This window comes from Saccoglossus kowalevskii, chromosome 22 (assembly GCF_978046115.1).
Source record: "Saccoglossus kowalevskii chromosome 22, keSacKowa6.1, whole genome shotgun sequence".
NCBI lineage: Eukaryota > Metazoa > Hemichordata > Enteropneusta > Harrimaniidae > Saccoglossus > Saccoglossus kowalevskii.
Window position 1 is genome coordinate 3,117,669 of NC_140662.1, and position 22,020 is coordinate 3,139,688.

A 22,020-nucleotide genomic window follows, 5' to 3' on the forward strand; every position below is an offset into this window, starting at 1 on the left:
TAACAGTCAGAAATAGGGTTAAAAATGTTCATATTATTATTTGCATTCATTAGAATTTTATCGACACAGAAACGCTGCGCAGCTTGTAGTGCAGGGGTATCCCAAAATATGAGCGAAGAAGAACAAATTACACAATCGGCGAACAGCAACATGTTAACAGCATGTTAGATGTGGACCCTATGTGTCATTTTGCACATGGCTGTATGTAGGTGTTTTCTAATACAAATCTCTCTCTCTCTATATATATATATGGATGAGGCTTAAAATATAACAGTCAGAAATAGGGTTAAAAATGTTTATATTATTATTTGCATTCATTAGAATTTTATCGACACAGAAACGCTGCGCAGCTTGTAGTACAGGGGTATCCCAAAATATGAGCGAAGAAGAACAAATTACACAATTGTCGAACGGCAACATGTTAACAGCATGTTAGATGTGGACCCTATGTGTCATTTTGCACATGGCTGTATGTAGGTGTTTTCTAATACAAATCTCTCTCTCTCTCTCTCTCTATATATATATATGGATGAGGCTTAAAATGTAACAGTCAGAAATAGGGTTAAAAATGTTCATATTATTATTTGCATTCATTAGAATTTTATCGACACGGAAACGCTGCGCAGCTTGTAGTGCAGGGGTATCCCAAAATATGAGCGAAGAAGAACAAATTACACAATCGTCAAACAGCAACATGTTAACAGCATGTTAGATGTGGACCCTATGTGTCATTTTGCACATGGCTGTATGTAGGTGTTTTCTAATACAAATCTCTCTCTCTCTATATATATATATATATGGATGAGGCTTAAAATATAACAGTCAGAAATAGGGTTAAAAATGTTCATATTAAAAAATATATAACATCGGAATACATACATACGAAAAATGACTTGCATAATATACAATTAAAAACTGACATCTGTAAAATGGTACACATTGTTTTCTACAAAATTAAGTACAAAGAGTATTTAATATTGTTACCCGTATCTATGATATTTTGAGGCCATTTCCAGTTTGTATTTGAACATTCATGTGACTTGTAAATAAGAATTTTTAGTAATAAACATATTTTTGATTTAAATGTTTTAGAAAATAGCTAGAAACTCTTGAAAGACATATGGTATCTAACAAAACCAAAAAGAATAACTTATACTTCTATTGTAGATGTGCATTGATTTGTGGTACAGCAAACATTGTATATGATCTACTAGAAGAATATACACTAACAGCCTTTATTGTATAGTACATTTTTAAAATCATTATTATAAAAGACTCACCTCTGTTATATATGTAATGGAGTGTACTACTAATCAATCAAATACGAGTACAGTATACATAAACAAAAACTAAATTTCCTTTATATAAATATTGTTATTTGTGAATTTTGAAAGGCACAAGTCCGGATATTAGTTGCATTATGTTTTGACCAATGAATAATTGAGTTGAGTTGACTTTGAAGTTTCCACTTGTATTGTGATTTCAACTAGTTTATGTCTAAATGGTGTATCTTTAATGGTAGTGTCACATCACTGTATACTAATAAACAGAACAAGTGAGGGATTAGAATCTACTGAAATTTAGACGCAATTAAAACACAATTCACACATTTTTCAATTATGTTTAGATTTAAAAATCCTGATTTTTTAGATTATCCTAGCAACAATCATACTTCCTGTTTATTATTAAAAAATAATTAAAAAAATAATGTGGATAGCTTTGAATACTTTTAATTAAAGCGAGGAGTTGTCACCTGCGCATGCGACAGATGGCCATAGCGTGTCATTGTTTACAAACAAGAGTCTACCCATGAGCGTTTTTGTTCCCGCACATGCACAGGTGACAATCCTCTCGCTTTAAACTTAATCAAATAATTGTGTTTGAAAAACGCATCTTAATAAAACATGGTATGATTCATCAAAAAAAGTGGGTTTGGCATTACTGGTAAACATATTAGTATTTTCACTACACAATAATGAAAACATTAGTAGGTGTGTGCTTCAAATTAACTATTTAAGATGATACTAGGAAGGGAATGCACTCTACATACACAGTATTGCATGTTTCTGTTTTACGAAAAATCATACTATATTGAAGCTACTAAAATACAATCTCAAACATAATTATGTAACAGATCAGCTGTTAACGTTATTTTTCTTCATTCATCTTAGCTAACCATGCTCAAAAATATTCACATTGCAATAGTGCACAAAATGATAGGGATTAGGTGAGTTACGCTGTATTGATTCGTAAACTACCAAAGTCAACGCTCAGATGCACGTTCTCTTTATCTCGCAGCATTCGTAAGTAATTAAATGAGGCCTTTTGCGCTGAATTGAGACCAAGTTCTGTGTAGACCAGTTGAAGTCCCATATTATGAGCATTTTCAACTACAGCGCGAGATTCAGCATTGGCCTTGGCGATGATCAGTTCAGACATTGCTGTCGCATTTTGGTTGATCTCTGCAGCAATGTTATCAATCTCATTAACCTGAGAAAAAATGAGAAAATATTTATTTAGAACCATTTACGCATTCCACAGAGGAATGCTATTGGTTACAAAAACATATGAAATAAATAAAAATACAAAATGAAAAGAACAAAGCCATGAGTGGGTGAGTAGTTATTAGGATATGTATGTATGTGTGTGTAGTCTGTTTTTTTAGGAATTTAATTATTTGAATTGATTTTTTTGACAAACTTATGCCTGGAGTACATGTAGTTTTATAAACTCAACAAATCTGTAAATTTGCATCACTTAATTCCAATTAAATAATTTCTAGTTTTAATTATATGTGGACACTATTTTATTTATATTAACCTATTATCTTATAAATATGACTATGCTGTATATATTGTGTTTGGGGTCCTCTGTAGTTTTTTATTTTTCCTTTATTTTTTGACGCAGAGGACAAAATACATTACAGAAGACATGATTACCGATTGGCCTGTTTAAATGAAGTCTATTGACAGCTGTCTGATTTATTACGCAGCATCAAAATAATTCAGTGACTTGTTTTCAAAAACCAATTACTTTAGCTCTATTGTGTTCATTTGTATGTTACTTCAGATCTATTGCATTCCTTTGTATGTTAATTCAGATCTATGGTATTCCTTCGTATGTTAATTCAGCTCTATTGTATTCATTTTAATTTATGTTAATTTAGCTCTATTGTGTTCATTTGTATGTTAATTCAGATCTATTGTATTCATTTTAAATTATGTTAATTTAGCTCTATTGTGTTCATTGGTATGTTAATTCAGCTATTGTTCATCTAAAAATATACATGCAGGTTAGGTTATATAGTTCCTTAAATTTGATCATTAAGAGAGTGAATATGCATATGTGTGTATAATGTATTTCTAAAGCTTGAACATTATTGTCAGCATCCATGCTTGGAAACATTGTTACCTGTTTTTCAGTTTCCTTTCTCACAAGCTGAGCTTCCTGCAGATACCCCTCTTTTGTGGCATCCTCAAGCTGTGTCAATGCTAGGAGATTATTGGAAATGACATCATCGGTTATGGATACTTTGGCCAGCTGGAAATAGTACACATCAGCAAAGTATCCTTTGTCTTCAATGGTACAGGTATCATAGCGTTTGCAATCAGGAACGCATCCTGAAATTCAAGCAAACAAGTATATGTTACAAACAGTGATCTCCTCAGGAAATGGAATGTATTAATTTAGCACTATCACATTCATTGGTATGAAAATATGACGTTATTGTATTAATAATTATGTTAATTCAGCTGCTATATTTATTGTTATGTTAATTCAGCACTATTGCATCCATTTGTATGGCAATACAGCTCTACTGTATTCATTTGCAAGTTAATTCAGCTTTTTTGAATTCATTTTAAATCATGTTAATTCAGCTCTATTATATTCATTTGTAAGTTAATTCAGCTCTATTGTATTCATTTTAAATTATGTTAATTCAGCTCTATTGTATTCATTTGTATGTTGATTCAGCTCTATTGTATTCATTTTAAATTATGTTAATTCAGCGCTATTGTATTCATATTTATGTTAATTCAGCTCTACTGTATTCATTTGTAAGTTAATTCAACTCTATTGTATTCATTTAAATTATGTTAATCCAGCAAGTGTTTATACGATTTGCCGACTTTATTGGTTGGAGATCATAATGCTAGAACTGGTTTGTTAGACGATTTTTTAAATGCTGATCATTTTGGTGTTATAGCCATTGAAGAAAATGGTGATATCTGTAATACAAAATTTGACATGGAGTCACTAGGCTTATGTACTGATAGATACAGCTGTAATAAATCGACAAATAACAATGGGTATAAACTTGTTGAATTATGTAAAAGTTTAGATATCCATATTGTGAATGGACGTATTGGGTATTGACCTTGGATGTGGCAATTTAACCTGTGCTGATTCGAGTTTGGTAGATTATATACTTGCCTCACCTCAGTTGTTTATAAATGCTACTAATTTCTATGTTGATGTCTTTGATAAATTATTATCGGATAAGCACAGTCTTATATGCTTAACTTTGAAATCAAACTATGTATCCAATGCAACCCCAATTGTCGATATATCAGCCAATACAAAATGAAATAACACTGCTACTCACGTACGTCCCAAGTGGATTCCAAACTTGTCTCAGAAATATAAAGATTGTTGTGATGAAAATACAATTAGCGAGATTAATGCTAGCCCCACTGCAATAGATCCGGGTCAGTTGGACCAGGTTAAAATGGATGACCTCGTCAACCAGATATGTCACATGTTCATTAACCCCGCTAAACAACTTGGCATGATGAAAGACGTTAAAATCAGAATCAATAATAAATCTAATTATAAACGAAGAAGTAATCCATGGTTTAATAAAGACTGCGACAAATTAAGATCTGAATATATAAAAGCAAAAAAAGTGTTTAAAGAAACAAAATCTGATAATGACAGGAATGTGTTTCACTCAATTAGTAAAAGGTACAAAAAATTGCTTGCAAAATGTAAACGGGAATTCAGACGTAAAACGTATGTGAAACTTCGTACGATGAAGAAATCAAAACCAGAAAAAATTTGGTCTGTTTTAAACAATTCAATTTCGACTAATAAGAATAATATAATTGATATGGATAGATTCAAACAGCATTTTGAAAATCTGGGACAGTCCACCAATAAGGAAAACGTCCATAATTTTGATCCCAGACTGATCACCCATTCAAATAACGAGGAAATTAATACTAGCATTACAGTAGAGGAGGTTATGACTCAAATTAAAAAGTTAAATAATAATAAAGCAGCAGGTGTAGATTTAATTATAAATGAATTTCTGAAAAACAGTCGCGATGATATTACATCCTTGATTGTACAATTGTTTAATATAGTTTTGGACACTGGTATCGTTCCTACATCTTGGACAATGGGCTGTATTAAACCAATTTTCAAGAACACAGGTGACCCCAGTGACCCTAGCAACTACAGAGGCATTACGCTACTAAGTTGTCTAGGCAAATTATTTACAGCTGTTATAAATGACAGGTTGACATCTTATTTGAATTGTGTGGGTTCCTTGGGTGAAGAGCAAGCAGGTTTCAGGGCGGGATATTCCACGCTAGATCATATATTTGTCCTACACTCGGTTATTGATTTATATTTGCATAATAAGAAAAGGGTATACTGTGCTTTTATTGATTATAAAAAAGCGTTTGATCTGATTGACAGGACAAGTTTATGGTTTAAACTAATCTCCAACCATATAAATGGTAAAATTATTACAGTTATTTATAATATGTACAACCAAGCAAAGTCTTGTGTTATTGACGAAAGCGATAAATCTGATTTCTTTAATTGTAATGTTGGTGTTAGACAAGGTGAAAATCTTTCACCACTGTTGTTTGCTATTTATCTTAACGATTTCGAGTATTTTATCAGTAAGCACTATAATGGTCTAAAATATATGGCTAGCGAGATTAAAACATATTTAAGTAATAGGATATAGAAGTATTTCTTAAGTTATTCACTTTATTATATGCTGATGATACCATTGTACTGTCTGAATCAGAAACAGAATTGCAATCTGCGCTAAATGCTGTTTATACTTATTGCAACGAATGGCATTTAACTGTAAATGCTAATAAAATGAAGGTTGTTATTTTCTCACGTGGGAGAGTTAAAAAGTATCCTGCGTTTAAGTTTGGCAATGAAACCATTGAAGTAACATTTGATTATATTTATCTTGGCATAACATTCAATTATAATAACAAATTCAGGAAAGCAATATGTAAACAGACAAACCAGGCCAGATGTGCCATGTTTAGCTTACTGATGAAGGCAAAAAAATTATGTCTACCCATCGACATACAACTAGAGTTATTTCATCACTTAGTCGTTCCGGTGTTATTGTATGGATGTGAAATATGGGGTCATGCTGATCTTTCTTTCGTTGTAAACGACTTCTCAAAGTACACAAAAATACTGCAAATTGTATGGTATACGGTGAACTTGGGGTATGTCCCCTTCGTAAGTTGGTGGAAATTAGAATGATACATTTTTGGAGTAGTATTATACAAAGTAAATCTTGCAAATTATCACATAGAATCTACAATTTATTAAAAGTGTTACATGACAGAGATATATACAAATCAGCCTGGATGTTAAAAATTAAAGGTGTTCTGGATACGGCCGGTATGTCGAATCTTTGGCAGATTGGATCAAATGTAAATAGAACGTGGCTTAAGCAAGCGATAAAACTTAGATTATCGGACATGTATACACAAAACTGGAATGCCGATCTGCTAGAAAATGGGTTGTGTACCACTTATAGAATAATCAAAAAGTCATTATCTGTGTCAGATTACATTCTGATACTCGATCCAGTACATCGTATTCAATTATGTAAATTTAGATGTGGGAACCATAATTTGCCCATTGTCACAGGTCGCTATCAAAATAAGGCCGTTCATGATAGAATTTGTACCTTATGCCAAGGTAACCACCTTGGTGATGAATTTCACTATATCTTTGAGTGTCTGGCCCTGAGTAAAGAACGGGAGAGATTTTTGAAATCATATCATAGAATTAGACCTAATACTTTAAAAATGTATCGGCTATTTAACACATCTAATGAATTGGAGTTGTTAAATCTTTCTAGATTCTGTAAAGATATAATGAAGCGGTTTTTAATTCAGCCAGGTCATTTCTGACCACCGATTCAGTGCCATGTATGTTTATTTATTTACTTGCTTTTTGGGCTGGTGCCTTATTATGCATTTCTTCTAATTTATTTCGTGTGACGCTTCCATGTACATGCTTTTTTCGTTTGTATTATGTAATGTATATTATTTAGTTCTCTCATACCTCTATCGGAGGAAGCAAAGGGAAATAAATAAATTATTATAAATTATTATTAATTATTAGCTCTATTGTATTCATTTTAAATTATGTTAATTCAGCTCTATTGTGTTCATTTGTATGTTAATTGAGCTCTACTGTTTTCATTTGTAAGTTAATTCAACTCTACTGTATTCATTTAAATTATGTTAATTCAGCTCTATTGTATTCATTAAATTATGTTAATTCAGCTCTATTGTATTCTTTTGTATGTTAATTCAGCTCTACTGTATTCATTTGTAAGTTAATTCAGCTCTATTGTGTTCATTTTTATGTTAATTCAGCTCTATTGTATTCATTTGGATGTTGATTCAGCTCTATTGTATTCATTTATGTTATGCTAATTCAGCTCTATTGTATTCATTTTAAATTATGTTAATTCAGCTCTATTGTATTCATTTGTATGTTGATTCAGCTCTATTGTATTCATTTAAATTATGTTAATTCAGCGCTATTGTATTCATATTTATGTTAATTCAGCTCTATTGTATTCATTTGTATGTTAATTCAGCTCTACTGTATTCATTTGTATGTTAATTCAGCTCTACTGTATTAATTTGTAAGTTAATTCAACTCTATTGTATTCATTTGTAAGTTAATTCAACTCTACTGTATTCATTTAAATTATGTTAATTCAGCTCTATTGTATTCATTTTTATGTTAATTCAGCTCTATTGTATTCATTTCTAAGTTAATTCAGCTCTATTGTATTCATTAAATTATTCAGCGCTATTGTATTCATTTAAATAATGTTAATTCAGCTCTATTGTAATCATTTAAATAATGTTAATTCAGCTCTATTGTATTCATTTGTAAGTTAATTCAGCTCTATTGTATTCATTTAAATTATGTTAATTGAGCTCTATTGTATTCATTTAAATGTTAATTCAGATCTATTGTATTCATTTAAATAATGTTAATTCAGCTCTATTGTATTCATTTAAATTATGTTAATTGAGCTCTATTGTATTCATTTAAATGTTAATTCAGCTCTATTGTAATCATTTAAATAATGTTAATTCAGCTCTATTGTATTCATTTGTAAGTTAATTCAGCTCTATTGTATTCATTTAAATTATGTTAATTGAGCTCTATTGTATTCATTTAAATGTTAATTCAGCTCTATTGTATTCATTTAAATAATGTTAATTCAGCTCTATTGTATTCATTGGTAAGTTAATTCAGCTCTATTGTGTTCATTGGTAAGTTAATTCAGCTCTATTGTATTCATTGGTAAGTTAATTCAGCTCTATTGTATTCATTGGTAAGTTAATTCAGCTCTATTGTTCATCCAAAAATATAGAGTACATGCAAGTACTAAATGGTTGAGACAGAATTCTGGTAACAAATCAAAATGTATAAGCACGCTGCATGACGTATTAGTTGTTGTCTATTAACCTTTTCGCCACCAGTTCCCTCTTTCCATCGCAAATTCACAAAATAGTCCTGTGTATAGTCTGCACTTTCCTTCAGAAGATTGTGGCAAAAATAGCCAAATGTTTTGAGCAAATAACTGAAAATTGACTAAAATTTTATTTGTTGGCTTTAAAATTAGGGTTCATTTCCAGAAATATTATAAAAAAATATAAAAAAAAAAGTGCAGACAAAATTAGCAGAGAAAGTCTGCTGGGGTTATGCAACTTTAATGTATTGGGTGTGCCTTATTTTGGAATATTTTGAAGCCATTTTTAGTTCGTATTTGCACACTCATAATAATTCTTAGTAATAAACATTTTTGATTTAAATGTTTTAGAAAATAGCTGGAAACTAACAAAAGGGGGCTATGTTTTGGCTGATTTTGTATTTTGTAATTCGCTCTAATCCAAAATTAATTTTGTACCAAATAACTAAAATCTATTATTACATGACAATTCTCGGATATCATGTCATATTTATGAATTATCTTGTTATTTTGATGATTTAGGAAGCAGTGAGTCCAAATACCAATATCACGGGTAAAACAAGCATGATATTGTTGTGTGTTAAAGGGGGGGGGGGTCAGTGTGTCCTATTAGATATGGGATTCATAGTACACAACACATGTAAAATACATAGTTGACATGAAATTCAAACATATGCTGTGTTATGACCACCTCCCTTTAACATCTCTGTCATACATTTCATGATGTGCTGTGGGACAAATACAGATGATTTTGCAGCAGATTTTGTTATACGCTTCAGAGCTAGATGCCTCTCTAGATGCTTGCCATGAAAGGGTACTGCAAATGACACTCAGAGTGTTGTGCATTCTTGTTCAAATTTCGTGGAACACTTTATGATTGATAGAGAATATGCGTGATATTGCTCAATTTGATTCAGAAAATGTAGTAGGGTATTAAATAATTAATTTATGTAAATGATTTTTGAAAGTGTTAAATGTTGTTTGTGCTGTTTGATTTGATTCATAACACAGGATTTCACGGTGAATTTTCAATCCTCGGGCGGAGCTACGTCACAATACCAGGTATTTCTACGGGCTTTGTCCGAGCTTCTGTGGAGCGCTGGTCGAAGAGCCGGTAAAAACAGCTAATTTCAGGGAAGTCACAACAACCATCCTAAGTACTTTTTTCTGAGAGTTTTCAATCTTTGTTTTCATCGTGATGTTTGCCAGGTGGTAAAAATGCCTGGATGTCTGCCACCGAGAATAACCAAAACTGACACAACTTATTATTGTGCTTATACTCCTGATTTGTAACACATATTGACTCCATTATTTAAAGTGCAACTAAGTCAAGACTCCTTCTAGAAATTTTTTTTTACAGAAAACAATTCAAAGCAAAATCTTGCGTACCTTCTACAGAGTCTTCGCATCCTTTTTTGCAGCATCTTCCACCCAACCGTTTTTTGATTGCTTCAAACAGAGCATCTTCCACCATTTTTCTATTTTCAATGTAGTCTGTTGTGGAGTAAAAAGGAGCTGCACCTTTCAGCGCATCGATGCCGCTACCACGGAGTATAGGCTGGTATTGCAAGTCAAAAGTATCATGCAATAGAGCCAAATGCTCAGGTTGCAAGAAATATTGAAAAGAACAGCTCAGCCAAACCTACATTACAAAAACAAACATTGAAAATGGTTGACAAGAAAACATTTAGTTTAATTTGGTGAACTGAAGATATCATTAGAATATGAACAAATCTAAGAGAGGTCTACCTGAGGTACCTATATGTATAGTATCAAAGCAATTGGACTTACCGTTTTCAACAAGCAGTCAAAAATATCACTTTTTACCAAATATGAGGTCAATATACACTAAGTATCAAAGCAATAAGAATTGCAGTTTTCAAGAAGAAGTCGAAAAGGTAAAAAGTTTGGACGATGACGGTTCTTATGGCAGAGATATTATGTCATAGATTGGTGACATAGGCTGAAAAAATTAAATGGTGTACTTTTTGTTTGATATTTGTGAAATTGTTCTATAAAGATTCTCAAAATGCATCACTATAAAACACAAAATAATACTATTTCATTTTGCCATGGGACAAGACAGTGTAGCTCCAAGATTTTACATAATGAACATGGTGATCAACAATAAACATGTCATTCAACTAACTTCCTCAAAAAAATTATGAGTAGGCATCTACCCACATATGATATATCATACAATTGTTGCACTCTTTTACTGCCTGAGCATATACTTTGCAGTATTCTCGTGGTAACCTTATTATCCTGCATCTTTTTTCTGCCTGTTATTAATAATTTAGTAAAGATCATAAGGCTGATAAGACAATGAAAACATTTTTTTTTCAGATTCTATTTACAACACACAAAGTAGCACTTTTGCATTCCTGTACTAAAAAATAATTTATTTTTAATAGCTGCTAATAATTTTTGACTGTTTTCTATTGTAAAATGACTAATTTTCACTGGGTTTAAATTTCGCTGATTTACCATTTCAAGCATATTCAGTTGGTTTTAAATAAGCACATTTTTCAGTCAGCGAAATAAGCAAATCCAAAACCCAGTGAATAATTAACCCTTTTACAGTAAGCAAATTTATGATCATTAACACTTTCTGAAGATATACTCAAATGCCTTTTTGAGTGGATAAAATACATTTCAAGTGTTATCATTGTGAATAATGCCTTAAAAACTATCATGCAGTGTTTAACTGAAATCCATGCCAACTGATCGTGCTACAGAATCTTTCTTTTCTGACATGTGTTCTTTATGATTACTACCATTCGGAAAAAGTTTGATTCTCTCTGATTGGTTAGAGAATTCTTTACCCACTGAGTCAAAGGACACCTGTCGGTGAATTCATATGCCATCAAGTGATGAATCACATTCGCTCTTGATAAAACTAAATCAAATCTTATCTGTATTTTGTTTCAAACCAAAACTAGAAACTGACACATTTAAAAAAAACAAGTTGGGGGTATTTTTTTTAAATCTTGGTACATGGTTGCCTCTCACAAAATTTAAAAGATGTTGTTCTTATTTATAATGTAAAAAACTATTTCCTGACTGAAGTCAGTTTAACATCGCTTTGAAAATAATTGGACATCATCAATTTGTTCACTATACACTGGGCAGTCTTTACATTCAACGAATTTGTACTGAGCCACATGTAACAAAATCATCATCAAGTCTCTTTTCTTTTTCCTTTACTGTAATACGCTGCCTTATTTTTGCAATCCGATCTATATCACCACATACACACACTTAGAACATAACAGTGAACTACAAAGCCTAAGCTTAGTTTCATTTCAAACAACTCAGAGTATTTCTGGCTCATACTCTCCGCAGTGACATTTTAAGTTTGCAAACACGATTCAGTGGGTTTTGAACTCACGGTTTTATTATTTGGATAATGTGTTCTATGCTAAATTTTACATATTCACTGGGTTTTAATTTAGCGCATTTTCCATTGAGCGAAATAAGCAAAATTAAAACCCAATGAATAATTAATCCTTTTACACAACACTGATTTATGGTGAGTTGAATGTAAACTACATTAGGAAAAAGCTGTTTATACTGAATTTTATTTCCACTGATTCATCTCTTCAGCAGAAATAAATTCCAGGAGAAAATAAAATATTTTACAGTAAGCAAAGGAAAGCATTTGAAGTTGACTGTCAAGCAAAAACGACTCGTTGTCACTTTGGCAATCATTTGAATATTTACCTCCAATTTATCACTAGTGAATATAGCAATATCATCTACCATCACAACATGAGCGGCCGCTCGAAACGTCTTGAATGTCTTATCGGGTCCGATAGCATATTTACCAGCAGTGTACACCTTACTTGTGTCTACTGAACCAGTGGAACTTCTTTTAGGGAATCCATACTACAAGACAAACATACAATGTTAGCTTTCCCTATTCAACTACATGTACATGTGTATTTGTAATTCAGTGTTTGCTTTGAAACTGTAATGAAAGTATACATTTGATTATAACACAAGGGAACGCTATGATTTACAAGAAACAACATTCATAACACATGAGGGTGCTATGATATAGAAGAAATATCTTTTCCCTCGGTTCGATAGTATAGAGGGAAAATACAGTTTTCAATTTTACAGTGACAGTAATTGATGAGATGGGTGGGGCAATCAGATAGGGAGTAGTGGAAAGCAGTAGGAAGTTAGTCAGTCTAGTCAACAACTAAGACGTTTAAGTTCAATTACATAAAATATTTAAAAGTTCACTTCGTCTTCATCATGCTCCATGGAGTTGCATAAGCAAACTGCAAGTAGACCGGCAGGGTCTAATGCCTCCGCCGTGAAAACACCAACTATTACTACTATAATCGCTATGCCAGAAGAAAAGATTAACAAGAAAATATCTAATTCTGTTATTGAAAGATCTGGATCAACTTGTAATATCATGAGTTACAACGATGACTAATCAGCTGCAAGATGCACAGAATGCTGCTTCATCTGCTCAGATAGAAACAATGAAGTCGGTGAGATGGTCTGAAAAACCTACCTTTCGAAACAAACTACAATACAAGCATAATGAACGTGTATTGGAGCACATGGAAGAGCTGTTTCTTCAATCAACGAGGACTATGATTTACGAGAAACAATCAACAAATGAGGGCGATATTGTTACGTATTTCCATAGTTTTGAGTGTTGTTTGGTTTTGTTTTTTGTGAATGACACACCCATGCAGTGTCTATAAAGGGGTCATTAGACTTGAATTCAGGGTCATTTCATTACAATTCATTACAAGGTTCTGGTGTCACCACGTGTCGTGTGGGACAATTGGGTGCTGATTTTCAACGCTGTTACGTCTGGTCGTACGTTATCAATGCTGAACGTCTGCTATGCCATTCTCCACTGAGTTCAGCAATTGCTTCAAGTGTGTGTTCGTCGACTGACTACTGCAACTGAACAGCTAAAGAACCGTAATGTGTGTGTATATCACCGACTGATTACCTGAACCCCATGGCTGAGTATTGCAAGGTGTGCACGTCATTTTCTCAAGTACATGTTTCTATGTTGCCGTTCCAGCATTTGTGTATTTTCTTGTTACTGTGGCCAAAGGTATTTCTTATGGAACTGATTATTTTCACGTACTGAACTAAAGTGTTTGTGTATATATTTGTATTTATTTGTGCCTATGATTTGTATTTCTATGCCAGCATATTGTAATTGAGCATTTGTTTTGCGGGGCAAGCATTCTGAATAATTGTATATTATTTCTATTGAGTTGTGATGCGAATTTGTCAGCGTATTGGGCCACAATCAAGCGTAGTTATTGTAGTAACTGATGCGGTTTTGTGGTGTTTTTGTAGCAACTGTTTAATTAGTTGAATTGAAGTTTGTTGTTGTGAAACCCAGCTGTAGTCTGGTGTTAAGATAATATATTTATGGGATGTTCAGAATGCTTGGCCTTAGTTTGTAAGGAACTGAATACGACGAGAATGTCAGTGATATTATATGTATGTTGTATATGACTAATATTGAATGTATATAATTCATCGTAAGCAGTTTTCATATATTGTACAATCCAGTGATAACTTGTGCGCACAGAACAAATAAATTTACATTTTGATAGTGATTTAATCATTTAATCTGTCAATCCTTGTCATTTTCCTGGCGCTAGGAAGTAACACACGTTGCTTCCTAGCATCGGGTCGTGACAGATATGATATGATGTATCAAAAATAACAAATGAGGATGCTATGATATACAAGAACCGACATTCATAACACATGAGGGCGCTATGATTTAGGAGAAACAACAATCATAACACATGAGGGCGCTATGATTTATAAGAAACAACAATCACAAGAGAACTGGTGATGGTTATAGAACCATAACTGCCTCAGCTCAAAGATTGTTAAGTAATACAGGGGAATGTGAAGGGAAATGTATTGTAATGTTACTTCTGTAATTCACAATATATCTGCACTAACCTTCACTGTGAAGGACAATATGGGAGTTGACTTAAATGACTGGTAAAAGCAAGGCTGGTCAAATTCTGCGAAATAGTAGTTAGAATTTCCAGATACGCAATCGACACATTGTGAGATATCAAAATATGGATGATAAACAGCAAGTGATATTTCCAGAGATGTAGTTGGAATTGAAGCAAAGGAGTGACCTATTAATCCATGAAACATAGTCACACATATCCGTACATACATGTATCAATCTGTTTTATTGTGTGTGGGCAAAGCTGTCATGCACACAATCGGAAAAATATGTTATTACTTTAAATAATTATGAACAATAAAAACTGAAAATAAAAACTATGAACAATTAATAAGGAAATATGTTTCCAGAAAAGTATTACAAGTCCCAGAAGTGCATACGAGTCGTCAAAACGTACAGTCTGGTGACAGAACCCAAATGAGAAGTCTGGAGTCACGGCGAATACTCTCTAGCGAGCCACCCCTCTAAAACGTCATTACTGTGCCAATGACATTGAACTTTGCTATTCCATAAAGCAGCAGTTTCCATCTTCAAATAATCAAAATAAACTTGATACCCTGGCGAAGCATGTCTATTGTTTCACAACGACTGTCCCAGGGGATTTTCGACTTCTCAATTTCTCAAGATAAACGTCCCAGGGTTGTTTTGTGTACTAGAAGGACATGTTTATTGGCAGCATTTCTTGTATTAATTTCCATTGCACAAAAAAAAGAAGAAGCAAATACTGTTACTGAAGCACAGAATTTGCATGAATTTTTCTCCCCGGCCATTCACGCAAACTGAAAACGAAGTCTTTTACCTCATCCATAGTTGTTGACACTTTGCAACCGCCTTGATGGATGTATTGTGACGTATTTTGACCCCGGAGACTGACCTTGTGTTCCGGATACATGTACTGCCCTTTCATACCAGTTCAATTTCCTTTCATTATTACATCCAAATGTCATGATATTTAATATTTAAAACCAACCTTTATTTCACAGTCACTTTAGTTTTCACTTTTCTAAAATTATTTTACTGACCAAAAGACTTTTCACTTCCATCATGCAATCTCCCATAGTACTTCCGCAGACACAGAGGCGATCGCCAACATATCTACAAATAACCTCGCTCTCAGGAGCTGAGGAATAACACATTAGGGCTCTATGGTTTATGAGAAACAATCAACAAATGAGGGCGATATGATGTATCAGAAACAATACACGAGGGCACTATGATATAAAAGAACTGACATTCACAGCACATGAGGGCTCTACGATGTATCAGATATAATATCATCTCAGATACTTACCTGGTAGTACTCAACCCCAGAGAAACTTATTGATAGTAGAACAACCAGTACAACGCACACGACACCCACTATAATTAAAATACAAGTTCTAGCATTCTTTTCCATTTTCTATTACCCCGGTAATTATAATTTCCTGAAAAAAAAGGGAAAACAATTTTTATTAATCAATGCAAGTTCGACAGTGTATGTTCTGAAAAAGAACTTTTAAAGGTTCACAGAAAGAAACTAAGAAACGACTGAAAACAAATTGTAGTACTGTAAATACAGTACTAGTATTATGCGAGAATTTAAACAAAAAAAACAAGACAAACAAAGGTCATGGCATCATACTGATGTCAAAATATTGTGTGGGATTTGATTTTTTTCAGGGCATTTCCGAATTTGCTATACAAATTCTATGAAGTAAGGGTATCTCAAGGTCATATTACCCACTGAAAAATCGGCATTTTGACATTGAGCTTTAAAAAAAAGAAATTTGAATTCAAAATCAAATTATTCAATTTTTGTGAAAAGTTTTTGATTAAAGCGCGGTAGTTGTCGCATGTGAGACTTTTGTGTTGATAAACATTGATTTTCCCACAGTCCAATGCATTCTTCAAATGGAAATCACAAGTATGAGGTTTGACCTGGGCGCGACTTGCACTGATTACCGACGGTGACTCCTTCGATACCTTCCAATCACATGAAAATTGCCAAATTAAAGCTTGGAAATGTCTCAGTTTGTACTCGTTGATCTGTGCAAAGTCAAAGTCGCCATCTTTGTTTATATGAGACCCATATATATATACATATATATATATATATATATATATATATATATATATATACATATACATATATATATACATATATATATATATCTACGACTACCGCGCTTTAAGCTCTACGTGAAATCTTGCAGTGAACAAAAACAAATCACCTATGTTACAAATGTATGTAATTTCACACATCCACACCAGCTGGTGAGCTAAAAATAGCAACAGAATAAAATCCATAGTTGGCATAAGCTGTGCACATGCCTTCATATTTTGGTAAACCATGTGTTGAAAATTACAGCGGGGAAGCTGTTTGTTACAATATGTTGGAAGTGGGTAGTCTCTTTGTCCCAGTTACAAGGACAAACTAAGGTCATAACATTATAGTGATGTAAAAACATTGTATGGGATTCAACAAGTGTGAAAGTAATTTTAAGGTTTTTAATTTTGCTATTTTCGCTGATACGCAAAATCCACTACTAAATACACTTGAACATAGGGAATAACAATAGAACTTATTGTTTCCCTGGCAAGTTTGCGAACGTAAAACCCAATGAAATTGCTCAAAACATCAAAATATGTTATGTTTTAAGTGTGTGTATGTGGTGATATAGATCGGATTGCAAAAATAAGGCAGCGTATTACAGTAAAGGAAAAAGAAAAGAGACTTGATGATGATTTTGTTACATGTGGCTCAGTACAAATTCATTGAATGTAAAAATGTAAAGTGAATAGCAAAAAAATTGAGGATGTCCAATTATTTTCAAAGCGATGTTAAACTGTCTTCAGTCAGTAGGAAATAGTTTTTTACATTATAAATAAGAACAACATCTTTTAAATTTTGTGAGGGGCAACCATGTACCAAGAATTAAAAAAAATACCCCCAACTTGTTTTTTTGATGTGTCAGTTTCTAGTTTTGGTTTGAAACAAAATACAGATAAGATTTGATTTAGTTTTATCAAGAGCGAATGTGATTCATCACTTGATGGCATATGAATTCACCGACAGGTGTCCTTTGACTCAGTGGGAAAAGAATGCTCTAACCAATCAGAGAGAATCAAACTTTTTCCGAATGGTAGTAATCATAAAGAACACATGTCAGAAAAGAAAGATGCTGTAGCACGATCAGTTGGCATGGATTTCAGTTAAACGCTGCATGATAGTTTTTAAGGCATTATTCACAATGATAACACTTGAAATGTATTTTATCCACTCAAAAAGCTCAAAAAGGCATTTGAGTATATCTTCAGAAAGTGTTAATGATCATGAATTTGCTTACTGTAAAAGGGTTAATTATTCACTGGGTTTTAAATTTGCTTATTTCGCTGACTGAAAAATGCGCTAATTTAAAACCCACTGAATTTGCCTGAAATGGTAAATCAGCGAAATTTAAACCCAGTGAAAATTAGTCATTTTACAGTAACTAGTGTATTGTTTATAAGATGCTACCACATTGTGCGATCAGGTCAAGTGTTTACAAATTCTAATCCATGAAAGGCAGATTATCAGTCAGAATATATAATTATAATAACAATAGGATGATTGTCGCTAATTTGGAGTCCCGGTCGAACCGAGTAATGCTGCCCAGTATTGCAAGTTTTAGAGGTTTAGTATATTTATATGTACTGTATATATATAGATTTAGGGGCTTACTACTATTTATTAACAGATTTAGTGTCTTACTGGTATGTATATATATATATAGATGGATAGATATATATTTTATTTGACACAAAATTTAGTATGAATGAAAAAAAACATACAATAAATCAATGGTCAGGAAAAACACAAATAAAACAATAGACTAAACTAAAGCTTAGAAATAAAATCAATAAATTTTCCCAAGCAATTGACATTGAAGCTATCTTAAGCGCCTAGCAAGCACTTGAATTTCTCAAGAGTTGATAACTTGCAAATGTTGTCATCATAAATTGCTAATTCAGCTTCAAATTTAGTACGAGCTTGAACAATTTGACTATTTTTACATGTGAGTAATACATGAAATTCATTACCAATAGCCTGTTCATTACATAGAAACCAAACCTTTGCTCTGGAGGTGTTTTATTATATCTAAGTTTTTCAATTGGCAAAGATTGAGAAGAAATGCAAAACTTAGTGAAGCTGACTCTGTGTTGCACATTTTTGATTTGCTCTAAATATGGTTCAAATTCAAAGTTTTGTTTAAACTTGTTATAAGTACGTGGTTTATTCTTTTCTGGTTTAAATACTGATGGCAACCAGACTTTATTATAGTAAATTTGTTTGAATTTGGTTTTGAATTCTATAGTGTTAGATTCATCACTAATTTTAGCTAATGTAAATAATCTTTAACAAATGCTGTCCGAGAATTACCATTCATTTTATTGTCAGTATTGAAAGCACAGTCCAGAAGATGATTATTTTTAATTGATTTTAGCCTTTCATAATACTTCAACATGAACTAATGTCAATAATTAGAGGATAGCTACCAAGTTCAGCTCTAGTTGCTGCATTGCTGGCCTTATTATTAACACCTAAAATCTGTTTCCAAAGTTTAATGTGGAGTTAAATAAAATTGTCTTCAGTTATTTCGTTATTTTTTGTTTTAACAAGTTTGAAAGTAAAACCCCCCCTATATATATATATATATATATATATATATATATATATATATATATATATATATATATATATATATACTGTAAAATACTTCATTTTCGCTATATTCACTGAAAGGACGATTCAGTGAAAAAAAACAGTATTTTACATTCAACTTGTCAAAAATCAGTGAAAATAAATTTCATACAAAGCACTCAAACAGTCTTTTCAGCGAAAATTAATTCCAGCTAAAATAAAGTATTTTACAGTATATACATATATACACTAGTATACTAGTAGTGCTAGTGGTGATAGGTAGTGCTTTGAATAGAATACTGGTATTCCTATCCAGTAAGTATGGTAAGCATAGCAGCGTAAATTACCTGAAGAATTAATAGGGCTTAATTTCCTATTTTTTGCCTTCAGAATCTTCTTACATGTACATGGTATTTTTAGAGGATGTGGAGAATGGAAACATGCGCATGGCAAACATAATCCCTTTGTTCTAGAGAAGAAGGGATCGAAGTAGACATGAATACAGAAATAAAATATTTTGAGAGTGTATAAATGCAGAAAGCCAGGTTACAGCGAAAGCTAGATTACCGTGGTAATCCTTTTTTTTCGCTATTCGCTCACTCGCACTTGCAATATTTTATTTTATTGAAAAGACACCAAAATATAAACAAGAGATTGTATGCAATTCCAGGATCAAAGTTGATTTTAATTTATGTGTACAAAAATCGCCTTTGATGTTTTTTCATGTGAAATTAGACTGTTGACAGTGCTCAGGCCTAGTTTGTTAGTACCGGTATACTAAATCAGCAAACCCTGTTTCTAATGTCACAGCCTGTATTTCAGAGAAGGCCGGAAGCATGAGGACTGTTCACTACTGCATAGTTTCCTTTCATACTAAATATGCATGCAAGTGAATGACGTAACTCGATTATAATATTAAGCAGAGCATGGCTCAGTTCACTTTCTGTTTAGAAGTCAACAGAATAAAGCATCCATGTGCTTTTTTTGCTGTTCTTTCATGGTTGAGATCAGCAGATATTTTCAGAGTTTTAAACCGGATACCAACATTAGTAAAGCTTATTTATTATTACTGCAGTATCGCATATTTTGACGGTCATTGTGATTGGCTGGTTGCTTTGTGACGTTGCATGGGCTGTCAATCGTTCTTTGTACAGTATCACTGGAAACCCACATAATGTCGTTAATAGTCCTCAGACCTCCGATCTTTGCTGAAATATCTGCGCCATTTCTTGCAAATGACTTTGGCATTTGTCGATTTGGTATACTAATAAATTAGGCCAACATGAATTGGCAAGAATAAATAAATAAATGTATGATACACACAGTAATGGTAGTGCCTCTACCACAGTCCTGACTACTACTGACTACATTTCCACTGTGCCTTTGTGGACTTTTTAAATCCAATTGATAAGTTACTGGAAGCTTGAAACTTTTGTGTACTGTAATACTCTTGAAGCAATAACAGTTTTGCAAGTCAATAATTGTGTGCTTTGTGTAATTGAGTACATTTCTAGGTTCAACCATCACATATTTTGTTTGGAAAAATTATGCAAATAATATGCAAATGCTATGCAAATTAGTATGTACATTTTTACCAGATAGTGTCCCTGTCTATTCGCAATGCATGTAATATGTGTGTTTTTATTTCTTCTAGTAACCATGGTGACGATAATATCGCTCATTTTTTGTACATGCAATACAGCATTTCCAAGCACCCTCTGCTTTCCATGACACAGTGATTTAAACTATGTTTAATCTCAGAACACTAATAACACTGAATCAGCTCATTTTCAAACACTCACAAAGAGTCAGACTTCAGATCTTCATCGCATATCACCGTGCATGATTACAATTATCTTTAAAACTATTGGTACTACATGCAGTTCACCCCCGAGTTCACCGTCCACCCCACTCAGGATCCATAGGGGGCCGCATGCATGCGCGTTCCCATTTTCTCGGGAAAGAGGGTACTTTTTGACGATCTGTCTTGGGAACATTTTCCCGAGAAAATCGTAGAAAAGGGGGTATTTTTTGCTTGTTTTCCCGAGATTCTCAAAATAGGGGGTGTATTTCAAAACACTTCCCGAGATATACAAAAAAGGGGGGTTTAAAAGGAGTTCTAGACTGAAAAGTTCCCTAGATAGGGGGTGAAATTCATCGGAAAAGCCCGTGAAAGGGGGGGTTAAATTTTCTTCTTTTCCCTAGATAGGGGGGGGGGGTAAAAAAAATGAGGGAACAAGCATAGCCCCCCCTAAATATAGGGAGTGGGGGGGGGGACCGTCCATCAAAACCGCAGCATTGTTTCGATTTGCATTTCGCAAAAAAAAAATGCGGAAGCGAAATAAGTGAAAGTCATTAAGACATTTCGCAGTTTTAAAAAAAGCTTAGAAATGTTTTTCCGTATAAAGTTCGTATCATGGTGCGATGGAAACGACAGCAATCAAGAATATTAGTATAAATTATTAGATACCTGAAGCCTGTAGGAACTTTTGTTTTAACCTTGTTGAGAAAATTCACAAGACGGACTCAGAGAGTCGCTGTCACACTATAAACGAGAACCATCAAATCACGCGAGAATAATTTAGACTGTGTGTCTACGAC

At 33.1% G+C, this 22,020-nt stretch overlaps 1 protein-coding gene across 1 annotated transcript; it reads right to left on the reverse strand.

The window, feature by feature from the left end:
• Nucleotides 1–829: 829 nt before the first annotated feature.
• LOC100378672 (uncharacterized) lies at nt 830–22,003 on the reverse strand. Its single transcript, XM_002735903.4, has 6 exons — nt 21,890–22,003; nt 16,051–16,183; nt 12,497–12,661; nt 10,163–10,415; nt 3,412–3,620; nt 830–2,490 (listed from the first exon to the last, which is right to left on the reverse strand). Exons 2-6 carry the CDS (start codon nt 16,153–16,155, stop codon nt 2,233–2,235), a joined length of 990 nt encoding a protein of 329 aa, XP_002735949.1. The 5' UTR covers nt 16,156–16,183; nt 21,890–22,003; the 3' UTR covers nt 830–2,232.
• Between the last annotated feature and the right edge of the window lie 17 nt (nt 22,004–22,020).

Excerpts from the sequence above, each read along its gene's own strand:
- LOC100378672 (XM_002735903.4), bottom strand. The coding sequence starts at position 16,155 with ATGGAAAAGAATGCTAGAACTTGTATTTTAATTATAGTGGGTGTCGTG. Across the intron at positions 12,662-16,050 it reads CTGGGGTTGAGTACTACCAG|TATGGATTCCCTAAAAGAAG; the intron begins GTAAGTATCTGA and ends TTTGTCTTGTAG. Across the intron at positions 3,621-10,162 it reads ATGCGAAGACTCTGTAGAAG|GATGCGTTCCTGATTGCAAA; the intron begins GTACGCAAGATT and ends CTTGAATTTCAG.